At 53.5% G+C, this 18,287-nt stretch overlaps 1 protein-coding gene across 1 annotated transcript; it reads right to left on the bottom strand.

The window, feature by feature from the left end:
* Window positions 1–4,168: 4,168 nt before the first annotated feature.
* LOC142907677 (uncharacterized) lies at window positions 4,169–15,617 on the bottom strand. The gene is made up of 2 exons (XM_076057319.1): window positions 15,482–15,617; window positions 4,169–10,262 (listed from the first exon to the last, which is right to left on the bottom strand). The coding sequence occupies exon 2, from the start codon at window positions 10,235–10,237 to the stop codon at window positions 8,657–8,659; it is 1,581 nt and encodes a 526-aa protein (XP_075913434.1). The 5' UTR covers window positions 10,238–10,262; window positions 15,482–15,617; the 3' UTR covers window positions 4,169–8,656.
* Between the last annotated feature and the right edge of the window lie 2,670 nt (window positions 15,618–18,287).

Below are 18,287 nucleotides of genomic sequence, written 5' to 3'. Positions count from 1 at the left end.
GGGAGGGGGGCCCACCCGCCCCCCCCCCCGTTGCTCACAGTCTTTTATTTTGCAGCACAGCGACAACGATGACGACGACGACGAGAAACGGGAGAGAGGCCTCTCTAGATTCACGCAGAGGACGATGGTGGTGGTGGACACACGGGGACGATGGCGGAGTGAGGGGGTGGGTTGGGGGCAAGGTGAAATGACGTTGGGCGGTGGCTTCGGGGGGGGGGGGGTGTAGCGGGTGGCGAAAACGTTGCGACGCGTTGATACGAGCACTCCCCGACAGCCGCACCTCCGACGAGGCTGTGAAGACCCCGAGACCCAGTGTCAGTCTCACTCGAGACTCTGACCCCAAGACCCAAGTCTCGGTGAGTCTCACTCAAGACTCTGATCCTGAGACCCAAGTCTCGGTGAGTCTCACTCGAGCCTCTGATCCCGAGACCCAAGTCTCGGTGAGTCTCACTCAAGACTCTGATCCCGAGACCCAAGTCTCGGTGAGTCTCACTCAAGACTCTGATCCCGAGACCCAAGTCTCGGTGAGTCTCACTCAAGACTCTGATCCCGAGACCCAAGTCTCGGTGAGTCTCACTCAAGACTCTGACCGCAAGACCCAAGTCTCGGTGAGTCTCACTCGAGACTCTGATCCCGAGACCCAAGTCTCGGTGAGTCTCACTCAAGACTCTGATCCCGAGACCCAAGTCTCGGTGAGTCTCACTCAAGACTCTGACCGCAAGACCCAGACTCGGTGAGTCTCACTCGAGACTTGGATCCTGAGACCCTAGTCTCGGTGAGTCTCACTCGAGACTCCGTGACACGGAGACCCGGTCTCAAAACTCTGACCCCAAGACCCAAGTCTCGGTGAGTCTCACTCGAGACTTGGGTCCCGGTCTCGGTGAGTCTCACTCGAGACTTTTAAGCTTAAAAAAAAACTATAATGTTAAGTCTCTCTTTGCTCTAATAACATCATCACGAATGAATTTCAGTGGACTTCGCTTTCCAAATTAAAATCTTCTTAATACCTGAAAGGGCACGAGACAATTACTTCAACGTCTACAGTGTTAGGAGTAGTTAAAACAAAACCCCACTTACGTACAAAAACACAAAGATTCCAGACCCCCCCCCCCCCCCCCATAGCCTGAACAAGGCTTACGGGGCAAAGCGATGGGTGGCCAGAACCACGCCCTGGCCGCACCGGGTTACCCGTTTGAGGCCGAGTAGACCCGGGGGAGGCTCAGGACCGGTGCACGAACACTCGCCACCGTCATTGATCGCGAGCGGGCCTCGAACTCGGCTCGTCGGGGTTCGTAGCGCGGCGCTCCCCCACTAAGTTACGGTACAAAGACAAAGATCCCGCACCCCCTGTTTAGCCTCTACAGACTGTTTGGGGGCAAGTGCTGTTAGCGAGCACACAAAAAAAGACAAAAGATCCGTCCCGTGTGACCTGTAACAGACTCTTTGGGGGCAAGTGCTGTTAGCGAGTAGCACCTAGAAAGGCCGGCACCAAGGGGGTGCGTGGGCCAGCACCACGGCCTGGCGATCTTTACTCACCGCACCAGGTACTTATATGAGGCCGAGTCGACCTAGGGGAGGCCCAGGACCGGTTCAGATCGTCACTGGTGGTGTTGGCCGTGAGCGGGAATGGACCTCGGGTGGCCGGGTTCGTAGCGCAGCGTGGCGCTAACCCGCTGCGCCACCGCTCCCCACCGTGAGCGCACATGACCACACAGACACACACACACACGTACAGACACACACACGTACAGACACACACACAGACACACACGTACAGACACAACAACAACCGCCGTTCGCCACTAAGCTGCGGTGACGTCACCACGACGCTTGTGCCAAGCTATGTGCACCGTGAAGCCACGTGAAGTGTCCAACGCCCGCCGGCAGGAGGACACTGGGCAGACCCAGGTGCCACGGGTCGACTGACTGAGATGACTGGCTGATGCACCACCTGTGCCCCCTACTGTGCCAACCTGCTGTGCTTTAGCCGCCCGGCGCTCCGCTCGTTGTTGTGAGCGTCGCTCCTCCGCCCTCCGTTGTTGTTGGAGGGCGACTGCCTCCAACTGCCCAGTAGCATCCTTCACGAGCCTCCTCCACAGAGGCCGATCTTGACACCGCTGGTACCAGTCATCGGCAAGTCCACTCAGCTCCACGTCCTACTGTACCACATCACTCCATCTCTTCTCTAGCCCGTGCCGCGCCCGCTTAGCCCCCTCAATCCGGCCAAACAAAAGCTGTTTCGGCATGCAGTGGCTGGGCATGCGGGCTACATGACCCAGCCATCGCAGCCTTGCCTGCCGGAGGAGCTCACCGATGGGACCCTGCCCAGATCTTTCAAGGATTTGTGAGCTCCTCACACAATCCAGTCTGGTTAAACCCAGGATGGATCGTAGGCAGGCCAGCCTAAATGTTTCTAACCGGCGAAGATTTTCCATTAGGGGGGTCCACGTTTCGCAAGCATAGAGAACGGAGGGAATGACCGTGGCCGAGAAGACCTGAAGCTTAGTGCGGAGTGACAGACCAGGTAGCTTCCACACAGCGTTACGCAACCGATGAAAAGATATTGCCGCTCGACTGATTCGGAGTGAGACCTCTGCTGTTAAACTGGAGCCAGTCATAAGCACACTGCCCAGGTATGGGAAACTCTCCACTCTCTCCACAACTGCCCCATCACCGATTGGGAGTTGTGGGGGTGGAGTGTCCGATGGTACAAAATACCCAGGCAGGTGCTTAGTTTTGGTGGGGCTGATGGTAAGGCCCCACCTCTTAGTGGCACGCTCCAGTCTCAGCAGCAGCGTCTCCAACTCCTCCTCTGACTGAGCAGCTTTTACCAAATCATCAGCATACATAACGTGGTTGAGCAATAGGGAGCCATCTCTTGACCGCACCCGGGCATCGATTAGCCTCCCATTATATCTGTACCATATGGAGATTCCCCCGGTACAGCTATTGAAGGCTTCACGAACTACGTGGTCAAAATAGATGTTAAATAATGTGGGAGCCAGAGGACATCCCTGTCGCACCCCAAGGTGTACAGGGAATGGCTCTGACTCCCGGCCACGTAGTTTTACCCGGGCCCGCTCACCATCATGAAGGTCCTTAATGATCGTGAGCAGAGGGTCAGGTACTCCAAAAGCACGAAGAACGACCCAGAGCCCAGGCCTACTGATGGTATCATAGGCCTTGACCAGGTCAATAAAGCAGAGATGTAGGTCTTGTTGGAATTCCCTACACCTCTGCTGTAGCAGACGGACAGAAAATATGGTATCTGTGCAGGACCGCCCTTTCTTGAAACCACATTGGGGCTCCGCAAGCCTCTCCTCAGCGTGCCTGGCAAGGCGATGCTGAATAATCCTTGCCAGGACCTTTCCCGGCACACTGAGGAGTGAGATACCCCTGTAGTTGTTACAGTCTGTGCGGTCCCCCTTCTTAAAGAGGGGGACCACCAGGGCATCCTTCCAATCCTGCGGAACCCGTCCAGTGGTCCAGACTGTTGTTATGATGTCATATAGGGCAGTCTGTGCACATACGCCACCCTCCCTCAGCATTTCGCTTGGGAGATCATCTCTGCCCGCTGCCTTTCCTGGTCTCAGACTCCGGATCGCCTTCAATACTTCCTCAGCAGATGGCACCTCAGCCAGCCACTCACAGGGGGTGACTTCTTCCAATATTTGAGGCACCGCAGCCTCAGCAGGGTCATCCTCACTTTGTGCCACGATGTTTTCCTGGCTGAGGGATTTTCCCTCCCCCAGGACCTCACAGAAATGCTCAGCAAATCTGCGAACCTGTTCCTGGGGGTCGGAGATTGGATCACCGTTTTTTCCCCTAATGATGGTAATAGGTGTGGCGCTGCAGGTTACTTTTTTGATGGAGTTAAATAAAGATTTGTGATCACGGGCCACTGAGGCAGACTCCATCTCCTCAGCAACCCGCGACCACCACCCATCCTTGCAGCGCCTCACGGCTCTCCGAACCTCCGAGCGAAGGCTGCGGTAAGCCTCCTCATTCTCTGACGTGGGATTCTGTAGCCGATGACAGTGGGCCTGTCGCTTTTTCTCAACCATCCTGAACACCTCCTCTGTCAGCCAGGGTCTCTGGGGAGGTCTGGACCGCGTACCCAAAGCAGCCATTACAGCTGCATGAGTCACAGTCCTAAACCTCGCCCATTTACCCTCGACATCAGGAGGAGTCGGGGACGATGCCAATCCCAGCCACAAGCGATGATGAAATTCTCGCTTGCAACTTTCATCAGATAACTGAGACCAGGCCACTTTATGTTGGAATGGGGTCCTGGGTGTACACCCACCACCGGAGTGGAAGAATGGCAGGCGCATCTTACAGATGACTAGTCGATGGTCAGAGGGCAGATCAGCTCCACGGTAGGTCCTGGTGTCAAGGACATGGGCTCGCATTCGCTGGTCCGTCACTATGTAGTCCAGCAGATGTTCTTGCTTGGACCCGGCATGCATCCATGATGTTGTGTGGATGCGCCGATGCCGGAACAGCGTGTTGGTAATTACAAGCCCATGGGCTGCACAAAAATCTAGCAGCCTCCTACCGTTGTTATTGAGCTGATCTGGCCCATGCCCTCCAAAAACTCCAGACCAGGTGCCAGTATCATGACCAACTCGGGCATTGAAGTCACCCAACATGATTACTCTATCCCGAGGGGCAACTTTAGCCAGCACCTGTGACAGGAGGTCATAGAAGGCATCTGACTCATCGGCTTTGCCTGCATCCCTCCACGGATGTTCGTCTTCGGTGGGGGCATAAGTAACCACGACCACCATTCCTCGCCTCCGGTTGATGGGAAGGCGAGCCCAAAGTAGCCTGGGGCTTACAGCTTCCCACACCTCACCGCCACGCTCCCACGCCCCCTTAATTCTTTTGTTCAAAAGAAGACCCACACCCTGTTGTTTGGCAGTCTGCTGCGCCGAGTAGAGGACTGTCCACCCCTCAGACACACACACAGACACAACACAACAACCGCCGTTCGCCACTAAGCGGCGGTGACGTCACCACGACGCTTGTGCCAGGCTACAGATACGCAGATACACACACACATGTAGACACAGACACACACACAGAAAGATACACACAGACACACACATACACATAAAGATAAAGATCCCCCGTATAGCCTTAACAGACTGTAGGGGCAAGTGCTGTTAGCGAGCACCTATGAAGGCCGGTAACGGTACACGAGGGGGTGGGTGGCCAGCACCACGCCCAACCGCCTTTGTTTCCCTTGTGGCAATGTTTACACACCGCACCAGGTACTCATTTGAGGCTGGGTCGACCTAGGGGAGGCCCGGGACCGGTTCAGATAATCGTCACTGGTGTTGGCCGTGAGCGGGAATCGAACCCGGGTCGCCAGGTTCATAGCGCAGCGTGGCGCTAACCCCTACACCTACCGCTCCCCACACACACACACAGACACACACAGACACACACACACACGTACAGACACAACAACAACCGCCGTAGGCCACTGAGTGGCGGTGACGTCACCACGACGCTTGTGCCAGGCTACAGACACGCAGATACACACACACATGTAGACACAGACACACACATACAGAAAGATACACACAGACACACACACACAGACACACACACAGACACACAGACACGTGAGAAGGGGGTGCAGTGGCGAAGCGGCCAACGCGTTCCGCCACGGGGCGGACCCAAGTTCGACTCCCCGAGCTTGCAAAAAGAAATCGGCAACCCCTTACCCCCCCCTTACACCCCCCCCCCCCACCTACCCCAGCGGTGGGGGGCCCCCCCATGACCGCAACGCGTCTGCGCCCAGCCAGCCTATTCAAAGCGAGATAAATTGTCCACGATCGCCGGGAACGTGGGGGCGACCGGGAAGCGGCACAACCCGGCCAGCACGCACTTTGTCGCTCCTGGGATTCCCGCGGGAGGGAGGGGAGGGGGGAGGGAGGGGAGGAAGGGAGGGAGGCAAGGGAGGGAGGGACGGGAGGGAGGGACGGGAGGGAGAAAGCAATTCCACCCGCTTTTATCCGCGCTTTAACCGAACGTTTCACCACGGCTGACTCCAGTTATCCGCCGCCCCGCCCCCCACCCCCACCCCCGACGTAACAGTCGCCCCGAAGATAGCGGATAATCGCCGGCCGATTCCACGAGACCCTTTAACGGATATTAGGATCCACCAACAGCGCTCATCCGGATCTCAACGCGGATTAAGGGAGCGGTGTTCTACCGCTCGCCATCGTGGCTGGGAGATGTTAACTACCTCGCCCGGTACGCAGGAAGTGCGTGGGTTCGACCCCGACCCCTGACGGTGCCTGCCTGCCGCCGCCGCCGCTGCTGTATGTTTGTAGCCGTTAGTGCGTCTCTCTTTTAATCATCACCACGGTGGCTGGGAGATGTTAACCGCCTCCTCGCCTGGCACGCAGGAGACCGTGGGTTCGATGCCGCCCCCCCCCCCCCCCCCTGACGATGCCTGCCGTACATCTGGAGTTTGCGTTTGTTTTTTCCCCATCTCCAACCGGGCCCTCCCTTTTTTCCCCCTTCGCGTTTAGAAGTCAACATCACCGCCGCTAAAAATCCTCCCCGCGACTACGGCATCGGCCACTTCGTGGTTTGTGCCAGCCAGGGTCGCTTCTCATAAAGGAGCCGCACAGCTCATCAGTGGGGGGGGGGGGCCTTACCCGGTAAATAAACAATAAATAGTTGCGGTTTTAGTTTAGAGTTCTTTTTGCCCTCGTTAGCTTTTGAGGGGTGAGGGAGAGGGGGGGGGGCAGGGCGGATTAGCTGGAGGAGTCGTGGGGGGCAAGGGACGTGCCGCCCCCTACGACGCCCCCTTTTCCCCCCAGGACATTCTCGTAATGGCCTCAGGTCAAGAAGACGCGCGGTGGGCCAAGGCCTTCGCCCGTACGCTCGGCGCGGCTCGGCGAGGCGGCCGCCGACGGCTCAAAGCGATTCCCTCCGCCGGCCCTCAAAACGCCCATCGTCTTGCGCCCCCCTTCGCTCCGCGGCTGAAACGACGGTTGTCGCCGATAGGCGCCGCGTAGGCCCGGACCGGGGGCCTCTCCTTGCGCGTGCCCGAGGCCTCTCCGCGGTGGTCGTTCTCAAACCTTCTTGCTTTGTTTGGCTACGAGCCCCGAGCTGAAGAATTTTTTCACGGCCTAGCCGCCCGTCGCACGCCCATCGGCTGCCCGCTCTCCGCGCACTCCCCCACCCCTCCGCCAACTCGCCCGACCCCCCCCCCCCAAACCAAGAGGGCTCGGAGCGAAAAACGAACGCGCGACTAACGGGACGTCGATTATTTTCAACCGATTGTTTTACCCCCCCCCGACTTTGCGAGGTCTGCATCCTCACGGCGAGAAGCCATCGGTGAATGACCGCGTTTGAGTGAATCTGCCCATGCAAAAGAATAACTCCACCAAAAGTTAAATACACGTACGGGTAGCCCACACAAAAGACTCTCGCGTACGAGAATATCTTTGCGGCTTGTCGAACCACCCAACACAACTTCTTCACGCGGTGTCTGGCTCAGCGGCCGCAAGATTAGCCGTGGGGTTGAGCCCGACGGCCCAGACACCTCCTCCGCACGGCGCGTGCACAGGTTGTGGGGGGAGCGGTGGTGGTAGCGGTCTGCGCTGCACTGGTGCTGGCCACCCACCCCCTCGTGTGCCACAGTGCCGGACTTCATAGGTGCTGCTCGCCAACAGCACTTGCCCCGGCAGGCTGTCAAGGCTATACGGGGGTATCTTTGCCTTTGTGTGTGCGTACGCCTTTGCCAAGCCATTCTGCACGGCTCTCCGTTTAGACAGCAGCTAATCGAGTCACGGATTATTTTGGTCCGCGTGTCGCTGTCGCCGAGCGTCCAATCGCGAAGATTTCCCGGACCGTCTCCCAATTGTCCACCGGTTCCCTCGGGAACAACACGGTCAACTTCACGGCGAAAAGTTGAGTCTCCCCCCAACGTGGAACCCAAAATCCAACAAATCCCCCCCCCACCAACTCCCCCATTCAACTGCCAACATCCGAACCGAGCCAGCGCGGGGCCAGCACGGTACGGGTGTTTTTTTTTTCCCACTGGAAACATCCGAACCGAGCCAGCGCGGGGCCAGCACGGTACGGGTGGTTTTTTTTCCCACTGGAAACATCCGAACCGAGCCAGCGCGGGAACCAGCACGGTACGGGTGTTTTTTTTTTCCCACTGCCAACATCCGAACTGAGCCAGCGCGGGGCCAGCACGGTACGGTTGGATTTTCCCCACTGGCCGTTTGCTGGAAACTAAAGCATGATGTTTCTGCTGCCGCTGGCATCGCAATGAGTCGTCCGAAGCTGGCTCGGGGGGCCGACGAGCAGGGCCGGTGGGGGGGAGGGGGGGGGGGTGGGGCGGAGAACGCCGCGTTCACCACGCACGTCACCGCTCGCTTGTTGCAAGCCACGCGAGCGGCGGCCTCCGATCGCGAAACACTCGAACAAAACCGACCCGAACCCCGCCGTAGCGGACGTCGTCGGGAAACACTGATCCTGCGACGAAAACGAAGAGGTGAAGCCGCGCACCATGTTCTCTCGGCTCTCTCCTCCCGCGAGCGTCCAGAACCGCCGCGGGGGGGGCGGGGGTGGGGGGTGGGCGTCGAACGGTGGCCAGGGCGGGCGGCCGCGTCGCGGCGGTTCACGGGCTGACGCCGGGGCCGTCCCGCGTACCGTCCGCTTCGAGTTCGGGGCCACGCTGCTCCGCGCCGAACTCGGCCTTGAGCTTGGCCTTACGCTTGGCCCCGCGCCTGCCGCCCGCTCCCACGGCCGCCGCGGGCTCGGCGGCCGCGGCGGCGGCGGCGATGGCGGCGGCCGCCCGCGGCTTGATGCGGAGTTTGATGTTGAGTTTGATGTTGGGCTTGGCGCCCGGCTCCGCGGTCGTCTCCTCCGCGGGCTCCACCTTGGGCACGACGATGGCGGCGACGGTGTCGCCGCCATCGTCGTCATCGTCGTCGGCGTTGTCGTCGTCGTCGGCGTTGTCGTCGTCGAGCTCGACGCTCTGCCGTCGGCGTCCCGCGTATGCCCCGTCGTCGCTCTCCCCGTCGCTCAACTCCCCGTCGCTCCTCTCCTCGTCGCCGCTGCCCTCCTCGTCGCCGCTGCCCTCCTCGTCGCCGCTGCCCTCCTCGTCGCTCCTCTCCTCGCTGGCCCCTCCGTCGTCGTCGTCGTCGTCGTCGACGGCTTCCGACTTGAGCTCGGGGCTGGCGGGCATCCGCGCCCGAGGCGCCTCCGCGTCGTTTGCCTTCTGCTGCGACCGCCGCCGCTTCCTCTGCTGCTGCTGCCGCCGCTGCTGCTCCTGCAGCTGCTGCTGCTGCCGCCGCTGCTGCTCCTGCAGCTGCTGCTGCTGCTGCTGCTCGAGCAGCTGCTGCTGCTGCTTGACGTGCGTCCGCTCGTGCTGCCGCAGGTTGGACGAGTTGGTGAACGCCTTGCCGCACGCGAGGCACTTGTAGGGCTTCTCGCCCGTGTGCGTCCGCTGGTGGCTCTGCAGCGTGCCCAGCTGCGTGAAGTCCCGGCCGCACGCCGCGCACACGTACAGCTTCTCGCCCGTGTGCGTGCGCACGTGGCGCTGCAGGTCGCCCGACTGCGCGAACGCCTTGCCGCACGCGGCGCACTTGTGCGGCCGCTCGCCCGTGTGCGTCGTCTGGTGCCGCTGGAGGCTGCCGAGCACGGTGAACGCCTTGCCGCACGTCGGGCAGCGGTGGGGCTTTTCGCCCGAGTGCGCCTTGATGTGCCGCTGGAGGTTGCCGTAGATGGTGAACGCCTTCTCGCACTGCGGGCACTTGTAGGGCTTCTCGTCCGTGTGCGTGCGGTGGTGCGTCAGCAGGTGCTCCATCTGCGAGAAGCGCTTGTCGCACACGGTGCACGCGTACGGGCGCTCACCCGTGTGCGTCCGCCGGTGCTTCTGCAGGTCGCCGAGCTGCGTGAACGCCTTGCCGCACTCGCCGCACGGGTGCGGACGCTCGCCCGTGTGCGTGCGCACGTGGATGTCCAGGTGGCCCTTGCGCCGCGTGCTGTAGGCGCAGTGGTCGCAACGGTGCATCTTGTGCGGAGGCGGCGGAGGCGGCGGACGAGGAGGGAGGAGGTGCGGCGAGGGTTCGTCGTCGGGGGCGGCAGCGGCCGGGTGGAGGGAGGGCGGCGGGGGGAGCTGGGGGAGGGGCCCCGCGAGCGGGAGGGCGGGGGCAGGGGGGAGGGCGGGGGGCGCCATCGCCATCTCTTGCTCCATGGGCCCTGCTCCCGGCAGACGCGCGCTGTGCAACAAGCGCGCAGCAAATCGGTCAAGACCAGACGTGGGCAAAGTGCGGCCCCCGTTGGGTTTTTTGATCCGGCCCGCCGAACCTGTCCAAATATAATAATTATTATAAATAAATTAAATTTTACCTTTCTCCTGTAGTGCCCCCATTTCCCCATTAGATGGCGCACTTCGACCGGGAGTTACGGCGTGTTTTTCTGTATCGTTCACATTCGTGCAATTCGTTAAATTGCCTTGCGTATAAATGCTTTGCCGCCTGTTAAAGGCCAAATCCTCTCGCGTAATGATTTTTTAACACGTCATTTATACTTAGTTCACACAAACACTCCGTCCATCCGTTACTGGCCCGGCCCCTCTGTCAAATTTTAGAACCCATTGTGGCCCGCGAGTCAAAAAATTTGCCCACCCCTGGTCAAGTCCCTCGTCACGTTCCGTCTCGGTGAACGAAAAAACTCAACAGTTTAACAGGCAGTAGGCGATAATAATAATAGGGGTTTTTCCACCTTTTTTTATGGCAACAAATCTGAAACTTTTGTTTACAAGGATTCCCGTTGCTGCATTAACAATACCTGCAGTCAAAATGCAAACAAAAAACATACTATGATAATATATGATGCATTGTCCTTGCCAGGGAAAAAGGGGAAAACCCCTATTATTATATTTTGGTACTGGCAAAGGAGGTCGAATGAGGCAGTAGGCTTTCGCGACCAATATCGTCCGTCACACCGGTTTGTTTTGCGTTAGATCGTGCAAATATACGTGTCCCCCGCCGCCACCCGATAACACGCCGGTGTGCTGTACTACACTATACACTACACTATACACTACACTATACACTACACTATACAATACTATACACTACACTATACACTACTAAACACTACACTATACACTACTATACACTACACTATACACTACTATACACTACACTATACACTACACTATACACTACTATACACTACACACGACACTATACACTACACACTACTATACACTACTATACACTACACTATACACTACACTACACTATACACTACACTAGTGCTTTACTAGTAACGAATTGGCATGTTCTGTTTACGTGACAAACCCCTTACTAATTGTCTGGTGGTGGCGGGTTTAACGACACATTTATATATTTACGCGATCTTAACCCAAACAACCTGCATTACGAACGGCACGTTCCGTTTACGCGACACAAACCCTCTTGAGGATTGTCGCGATCTAACCCCAAATAAAAACCACCTGTTTTGTGGATGAATCTAAACGGTTTTTAAAAAAATTTGCACGCGTACGGTACGCACGTTCGTAGAGCCTCCTTCGCACCGGACGGGCCAACCGTGCCAACCGATGACGCGCAGGGAAAGGACAACAAACTGAGCGCCAAAAAAGCTGTCCATCCTACCGGGTTGCGGCCCACTGAGATACGCGGCGCTTTTACAGAATCGACCCTGGCTATCGCAAACGATAGCTCAACAAAGTGGCCCATCGCGCGGAAATGTATTGCAGCAGCTGCGGTGGTGATGTCAACTACCTCGCCTGGTATACGGGAGGTCGTGGGTTCGATCTGGACCCTGACGCCTGCCGTATATTTGGAGTTTGCGTGTTCAAACTCGATTTGGCGCTTTCATGACTGCAGGAATTACTCTTTGGGTTTTTTTTCGGTAAAGTCACGTAGAAATAAGAAACAATAATAAAAATTGCATAATGGCATACGTTCGTTTCGATTGCAACGCAAGCAATCATCATCAGGTATAGAAGAGCTCAATTTTAAGAGAGAGGAAACACAGAACCGCAGATATATATACAGACACCTAAGTGGAGGGAGCTAACACAGAGACACAAAGAGAGACACAACGTACGGAGCACAGAGAGATGGGGGTCTCTGTGCCGAGGCATTAGCATCTAGGGGAGACAAAGAGAGATGGAGAAGCACATCGAATCGAACAAGATTTAGTAAAATTTGAAAACAATATAATGCGTGTTCTCCCCGTGGTCGCGTGGATATTTCTCCGGGTCCTCCGGTATTTCCCTCCAAATTTAGAATCAACATTAACACGCGTTTCGAGTATTTGGCTGCTATAAATGTCCACGTGATAAGCCGCTTCGTTGGGCCATCACTTGTGGCCAGGTTGCATCTGAAAAAAGAGCTACATAGGTCAGTGTGTTTTACCTGGTAAGATCACAAAAAAATAGTTTTTAGGAATTACTTAACTAACTGTGCCGCTACTAAATTTTGATTTAAAGCTTTCGTGACTGCAGGGATTCATATTCTTGGTTCTTTCGGTAAAGTCACCACGTAGAAGGGAAACAATAATAAAAAATATACATAAAACAATAAAATTCTCGCGACGTTTCAACTGCTTGTGTTGCAGCCGAAACGTCGTGAGAATTTTAGTGTTTTTTTATATATTTTTTTTATTGTTTCCCTTCTACGTGGTGACTTTACCGAAAGAACCAAGAATATGCTGCTACTGGTAAATGCGCGCGATTGATGATGATGATGTTAATAGTGCTGATTTGAATGACTCGTGAAACCAATAACACTGACGATGATGTTGTTGCCGATGCTACGGAAAATTGCGTTACTGATAGTGCTGATGCTACACGGGAGCCGTACTCTTTGGTTCTTCCGGTAAGGTCACGTAGGTGGAAATGAAACAAAATAAATCACGACGTTTCGGACGCAATGCCAGCGCTCAACGCAGCAGACATCGTGCCGCTCGCAGCAGATATCGGCGGCTATCGCGATTTTCACCTGAAGACGGGGGGCCTATTGTTGCGTTCGAAACGTCGTTATTCATTTGATTTCTACTCTACGTGACGACTTTGCCGAAATAACCCAAAGAGTATGGATTCCCGCAGTCACGAAAGCTTCGAATGAAGCTACTGAAGCTATTTATATACTGATGTTCCTGATGCTGGTGATGACGCTGACGCTACTGACAAGGCTGATGCTACTGATTAAGCTGTTGCTGCTGATGTTGATTCTACTGACAATGCCTATGCTCGTCGCTGATGATGTCGCTGATTATATCGACAATGCTGATGCCACTTATGCTGCTGGTGAAGTTGCTACTGATGACGCTGCTGCTACTCATAGCGATGATATTTCTGGTGCTGATGACGCTGTTGATTTGACGAGCAATGCTGATGCCACTTATGCTGCTGCTGATTGCGCTGCTGCTACTGACAGTGATATTTCTGCTGATGATGTTGATGATGTTGCTGATTATACTAACAATGCTGCTGATAGCGATATTTCTGCTGATGCTGCTGCTGTTGATGATGACGCTGCTGCTACTCATAGGGATACGTCTGCTGCTGCTGATGTTGCTGATTATAGTAACAATGCTGATGCTACTGGTGAAAGTTTCTCCTCAACAATACTACTGATAGTGACATTTCTGCTGCTGATGATGCTGCTAATGCTGTTGATGATGACACTGCTACTCAAGTGATGTCTGCTGCTAATGATGTTGTTGCTGATTATACTAACAATGCTGCTGATAGTGACATTTCTGCTGCTGATGATGCTGATGTTGCTGATTATAGTAACAATACTGCTGATAGTGACATTTCTGCTGCTGATGGTGAAGATGCTGTTGATGATGACACTGCTACTCAGTGATATTTCTGCTGATGCTGATGATACTGTTGATAATGACGCTGCTGTTGCTCATAGGGGTATGTCTGCTGCTGCTGATGTTGCTGATTACACAATGCTGCTGATAGTGATATTTCTGATTTTATTGCTGCTGCTGATGTTGCTGATGATAGTAGCAATGCTGATGCTACTAGTGAAAGTTGCTTCTCAACAATGCTGATAGTGACATTTCTGCTGCTGCTGCTTCGCTAATGCTGTTGATGATGACACTGCTACTCAAGTGATGTCTGCTGCTGCTGATGTTGCTGATTATACGAACAATGCTGCTGATAGTGACATTTCTGCTGCTGCTGATGCTGCTAATACTGTTGATGATGACACTGCTACTCAAGTGATGTCTGCTGCTGATGATGCTGATGTTGCTGATTATACGAACAATGCTGCTGATAGCGACATTTCTGCTGCTGATGATGCTGCTAATGCTGTTGATGATGACACTGCTACTCAAGTGATGTCTGCTGCTGATGATGCTGATGTTGCTGATTATACTAACAATGCTGAAGATAGTGACATTTCTGCTGCTGATGATGATGCTGCTAATGCTGTTGATGACACTGCTACTCAAGTGGTGTCTGCTGCTGATGATGCTGATGTTGCCGATTATACCCACAATGCTGATGCCACTGCATGTCAAGTTGCTACTCAACAATGCCGATGCTGCTGCGACTGATAGTGATGATATTTTTTCTGATTATTCTGCTGATGATTCTGCTGCTGCTGATAGTGATATTTCTACTGATTATCCTGCTGATTTTGATGATTCTGCTGCTGAGTGATATTTCTGATTATCCTGCTGATGATTCTGCTGCTGCTGATAGTGATATTTCTACTGATTATCATGATGATGATTCTGCTGCTGCTGATAGTGATATTCCTACTGATTATCCTGCTGATGATTCTGCTGCTAATAGTGATATTTCTACTGATTATCCTGCTGATGTTGTTGCTGATTACACAACAATGCTGCTGTTGATGATGCTGATTCTGCTGTTGATGATTCTGCTGCTGGTGATGCTGATTCTGCTGTTGATGATTCTGCTGTTGATGATCCTGCTGCTGATGATGATGAGCGTTCAGTGAAGAGGTTACGGGGGGGCGGGGCACGAGGGGGGGGAGATGAAGACGCGCGGTGACGTCACCACGCGAGCGCGCGGTGGCGACCTCTGACCCCGGCGGCGTCTCGCGCCCTCCTCGCCTAACGAGGCCGCAGGCTTCGCCGCGCGCGCGCTCGCCCCTCACCCCCCCGCAGGGGCTGAGGCGGCGGCGTTTGTGAGGAGGGAGATGAGAGAGGAGGGAGATGAGAGAGGAGGTGGAGGAGGAGGGTGGGGGAGGGGAAACCCCCAATAAATGATGAGTGAGGGGGGGGGTTAACAGAGTTTTGGTTTGCCGAAGGGGGTGTTTAGCCACACCGCCACCACCACCACCCACACCACCACCACCACCTGCTCCATCGCCGGCCACGCACTTTCTCCCCCCCCACCCCCCCGCGGAGCTCGACAAAGGCGGCGAGAGGCACCGCGCAGCCGCATCCGCAGCACCTCCCCCCCCCTCACCTGCGGCAGACAGGCGGCGGCACCCCGCGTGGAGCGCCACGGCCGCCTACACCGACAGCTCGGGCGGTCGTGGTGGTGGTGGGGGTCCTCGCGGTGACGTCGGGGGTCAGGGGCGTGGTCGTCGATTTGCTCCGCCCCCCCCTCGCCGCTGCCCCCCCCCACCACCCGACTACCCCCCCCCCCGCTGCCCCCCCACCCACCGCGCGCCAGCGTTGGTGACGTCACCAACGGTCGCCCGTCTCGCGCGGGGGACGGGGCCGTGTTGGGGAGAGCGGAGGAAGTGACGTCACTATACAGGAAGTAAACCCTTGGACGGCCCACCCGGAAACGAATCAAAACAACCACAATGCAACGCGGACGGTGTTAAGCGACATCACTTTTTAATCATCGTTCGATTGTTCAGAGATAGTGTTTGTTCGACGAATGTAAGCTTTGGTTTTGCTACGCGGTAGCTACTAATAGTGTAATAGTGCGTTTTTGCTCATTACAAAAACTAGGTCATCAGAAAGAAAATAAATATTAGGTCCCATAGTGTAAACGGAATGACTCTCCAACCATTATGAACTCGGGATGCCTAACCTCTTTGTTTCATGAGCTGTGAATAAGGGGCGTTGCCTGGAACGTCGGCTATTTATGTATCGTCTCTTTCACGGCCCGACACGTACACAGTGTTAAAAGGCGAACCTGTTCGGTTATTAGTTCTGTATTGTCATCTTCAATCCTGTAACCCAAGGCCGTAATTATAATATAAATCCAAATATGCTCAAAATGTACTCCCCCCCCCCCCAATATATTTCTATTTAAAAAAATAATTGCTATGCTATGTAAATAAAAACAACAATTTGCTAATCCTTGGCCACAATATCTAGACTTGTCTTCATATAAATCAATGCATAGATTTCTATTCTTGGTTATGGTAGTACTTTATTAATCCCTAATGTCTGCCATTACATACAATGAAACAAGAAATGGTAAAAAAGTAAAAACAGAGCAATGTAATACAATACACTCTTAGACATTATTGTTAAAATTAATTTTAAAAAGTCCATCCCATGTGTTAGTGAATGTTTCAATATTTCAGGCAGGAAGCTCGTTTTCAAATATAATCTGGTCGAGCACCAATTGGGTCGAGGCTCAAAATAAAAGCCGTCCCTTGGTGTGGACCAATCAGTTTCAAGGACAATGCATCATATATTATCATAGTGTGTGTTTTTTGTTTGCATTTTGACTGCAGGTATTGTGGTTAATGCAGTAAACATGAATCCTTGTAAAAAGGTTTCAGTTTCGTTGCCAGAAAAAAGGGGGAAAACCCTATTATTACATGGCAAAGGAGGTCTAATGATGATCGTTTTCAAATGTAGATTTTTTTTCTGGTTTGGGACCCCCAGACACCCTGGATGATTTGGTCCCCCCCCCCCCAATGTTGACTCCATGGCTACGGCCTTGTTGTAACCTATGAATAGGGTTATCCGTATTAAAAAAAAAGACCTTAAAGTGTACATAGTCTCAAACACCACTATAGCGTTACTTCCCGACAAGGTAGACACCTGAGATGTTGTACACAGGTCGCTTCTAGGACACAAACAACACGAGAGAGAACATCTATCTTCTACATAAATAAAGACCCTAATGTGTGCATAGTCTCAAGAAACTTCCAAGGGTTACTGCCCGACAAGGTAGACAGATGACATTTGGTTACACGGGTGGCTTTTAGGGCACAAACAACACGAGAGAGAAAATCTATCTTTTACATAAATGAATACCTTAAAGTGTACGTAGTCTCAAATACCTCTATAGGGTTATTTCCCGACAAGGTAGACGCCTGAGATGTGGTACACAGGTCGCTTCTAGGACACAAACAACAGAAGAGAGAAGATCTATCTTATACGTAAATACAGATCCGAATGTGTACGTAGTCTCAAAAAAACTTCTAGGGTTACTTCCCGACAAGGTAGAAAGTTGAGATGTGGTACACAGGTGGCTTCTAGGACACAAACAACAGAAGGGAGAAAATCAGAAAATCCCAGACTTGTCATTTGAAGGGCCACAAATCTCGACGGTTAAGTGCCCCATGAACACGTTTGTGTGCGTGGTGTCATTCAGAAGCCGTTCACGATGTAAGTTTGCGGGTTTTTTTCGTTTGATAGGAGAGCGTTAGGGGGCAAATAGATGTTATCAATAAATATAATAATTAACCTGACGTGACTTTTGTTGCAGTTTGTGAGCTACGATCAGACCACTTAACAAATAACTCCAACAATTTGGTATTTTTTTCAGCAAAAAAACCCACAAAAATTGTTGACGACTGTGATTCGACGTCTATTTAAAGGCGTAACCATTGGAAGCCGCTCAATTGAAATATTCCGTTTTTTTTTGCTATTAGAAAGAACAAAAAGTATACACGTACTAGTCTACGAGGGGAAGCTCTGATATCTTTTAACATTTTCGAATTATTCAGATGTCAACATCGTAAAATGTGGATTTTATTCGTTCAAAAACCGCTTGCATCTGAAATATCTCAAAAACAATGAAATCTTGAACAATGGTTCTGACTTTAATTTTATTTGCCGTTTAACACTCGATCAAACGAAAAACCCCGCAATCTTATATCGTAAACAGTTTATGAATGACACCACACACACAAACGTGTTCATGGGACACTTAAAATTGAGATTTGGGGGCCTTAAAATGACAAATTTCGGATATTCAGATTTGTTTGTGTCCTAAAAACTACCTGTGTACCACAGTTCAGCTTTCTACCTTGTTGGGAAATACCCTAAAGGTTGTTGTGGGTTTACGCTACAAC

This window comes from Petromyzon marinus, chromosome 80 (genome assembly GCF_048934315.1).
Source record: "Petromyzon marinus isolate PM22_M1 ecotype Great Lakes invasive population chromosome 80, UKy_Petmar_22M1.pri1.0, whole genome shotgun sequence".
NCBI classification, from domain to species: domain Eukaryota; kingdom Metazoa; phylum Chordata; class Hyperoartia; order Petromyzontiformes; family Petromyzontidae; genus Petromyzon; species Petromyzon marinus.
Note: the sequence above shows the minus strand (reverse complement) of the source record. Positions and strands in the feature narration are given on the sequence as shown.

Coding starts and splice junctions, on each gene's coding strand:
- LOC142907677 (XM_076057319.1), bottom strand. CDS start 10,237: ATGGAGCAAGAGATGGCGATGGCGCCCCCCGCCCTCCCCCCTGCCCCC.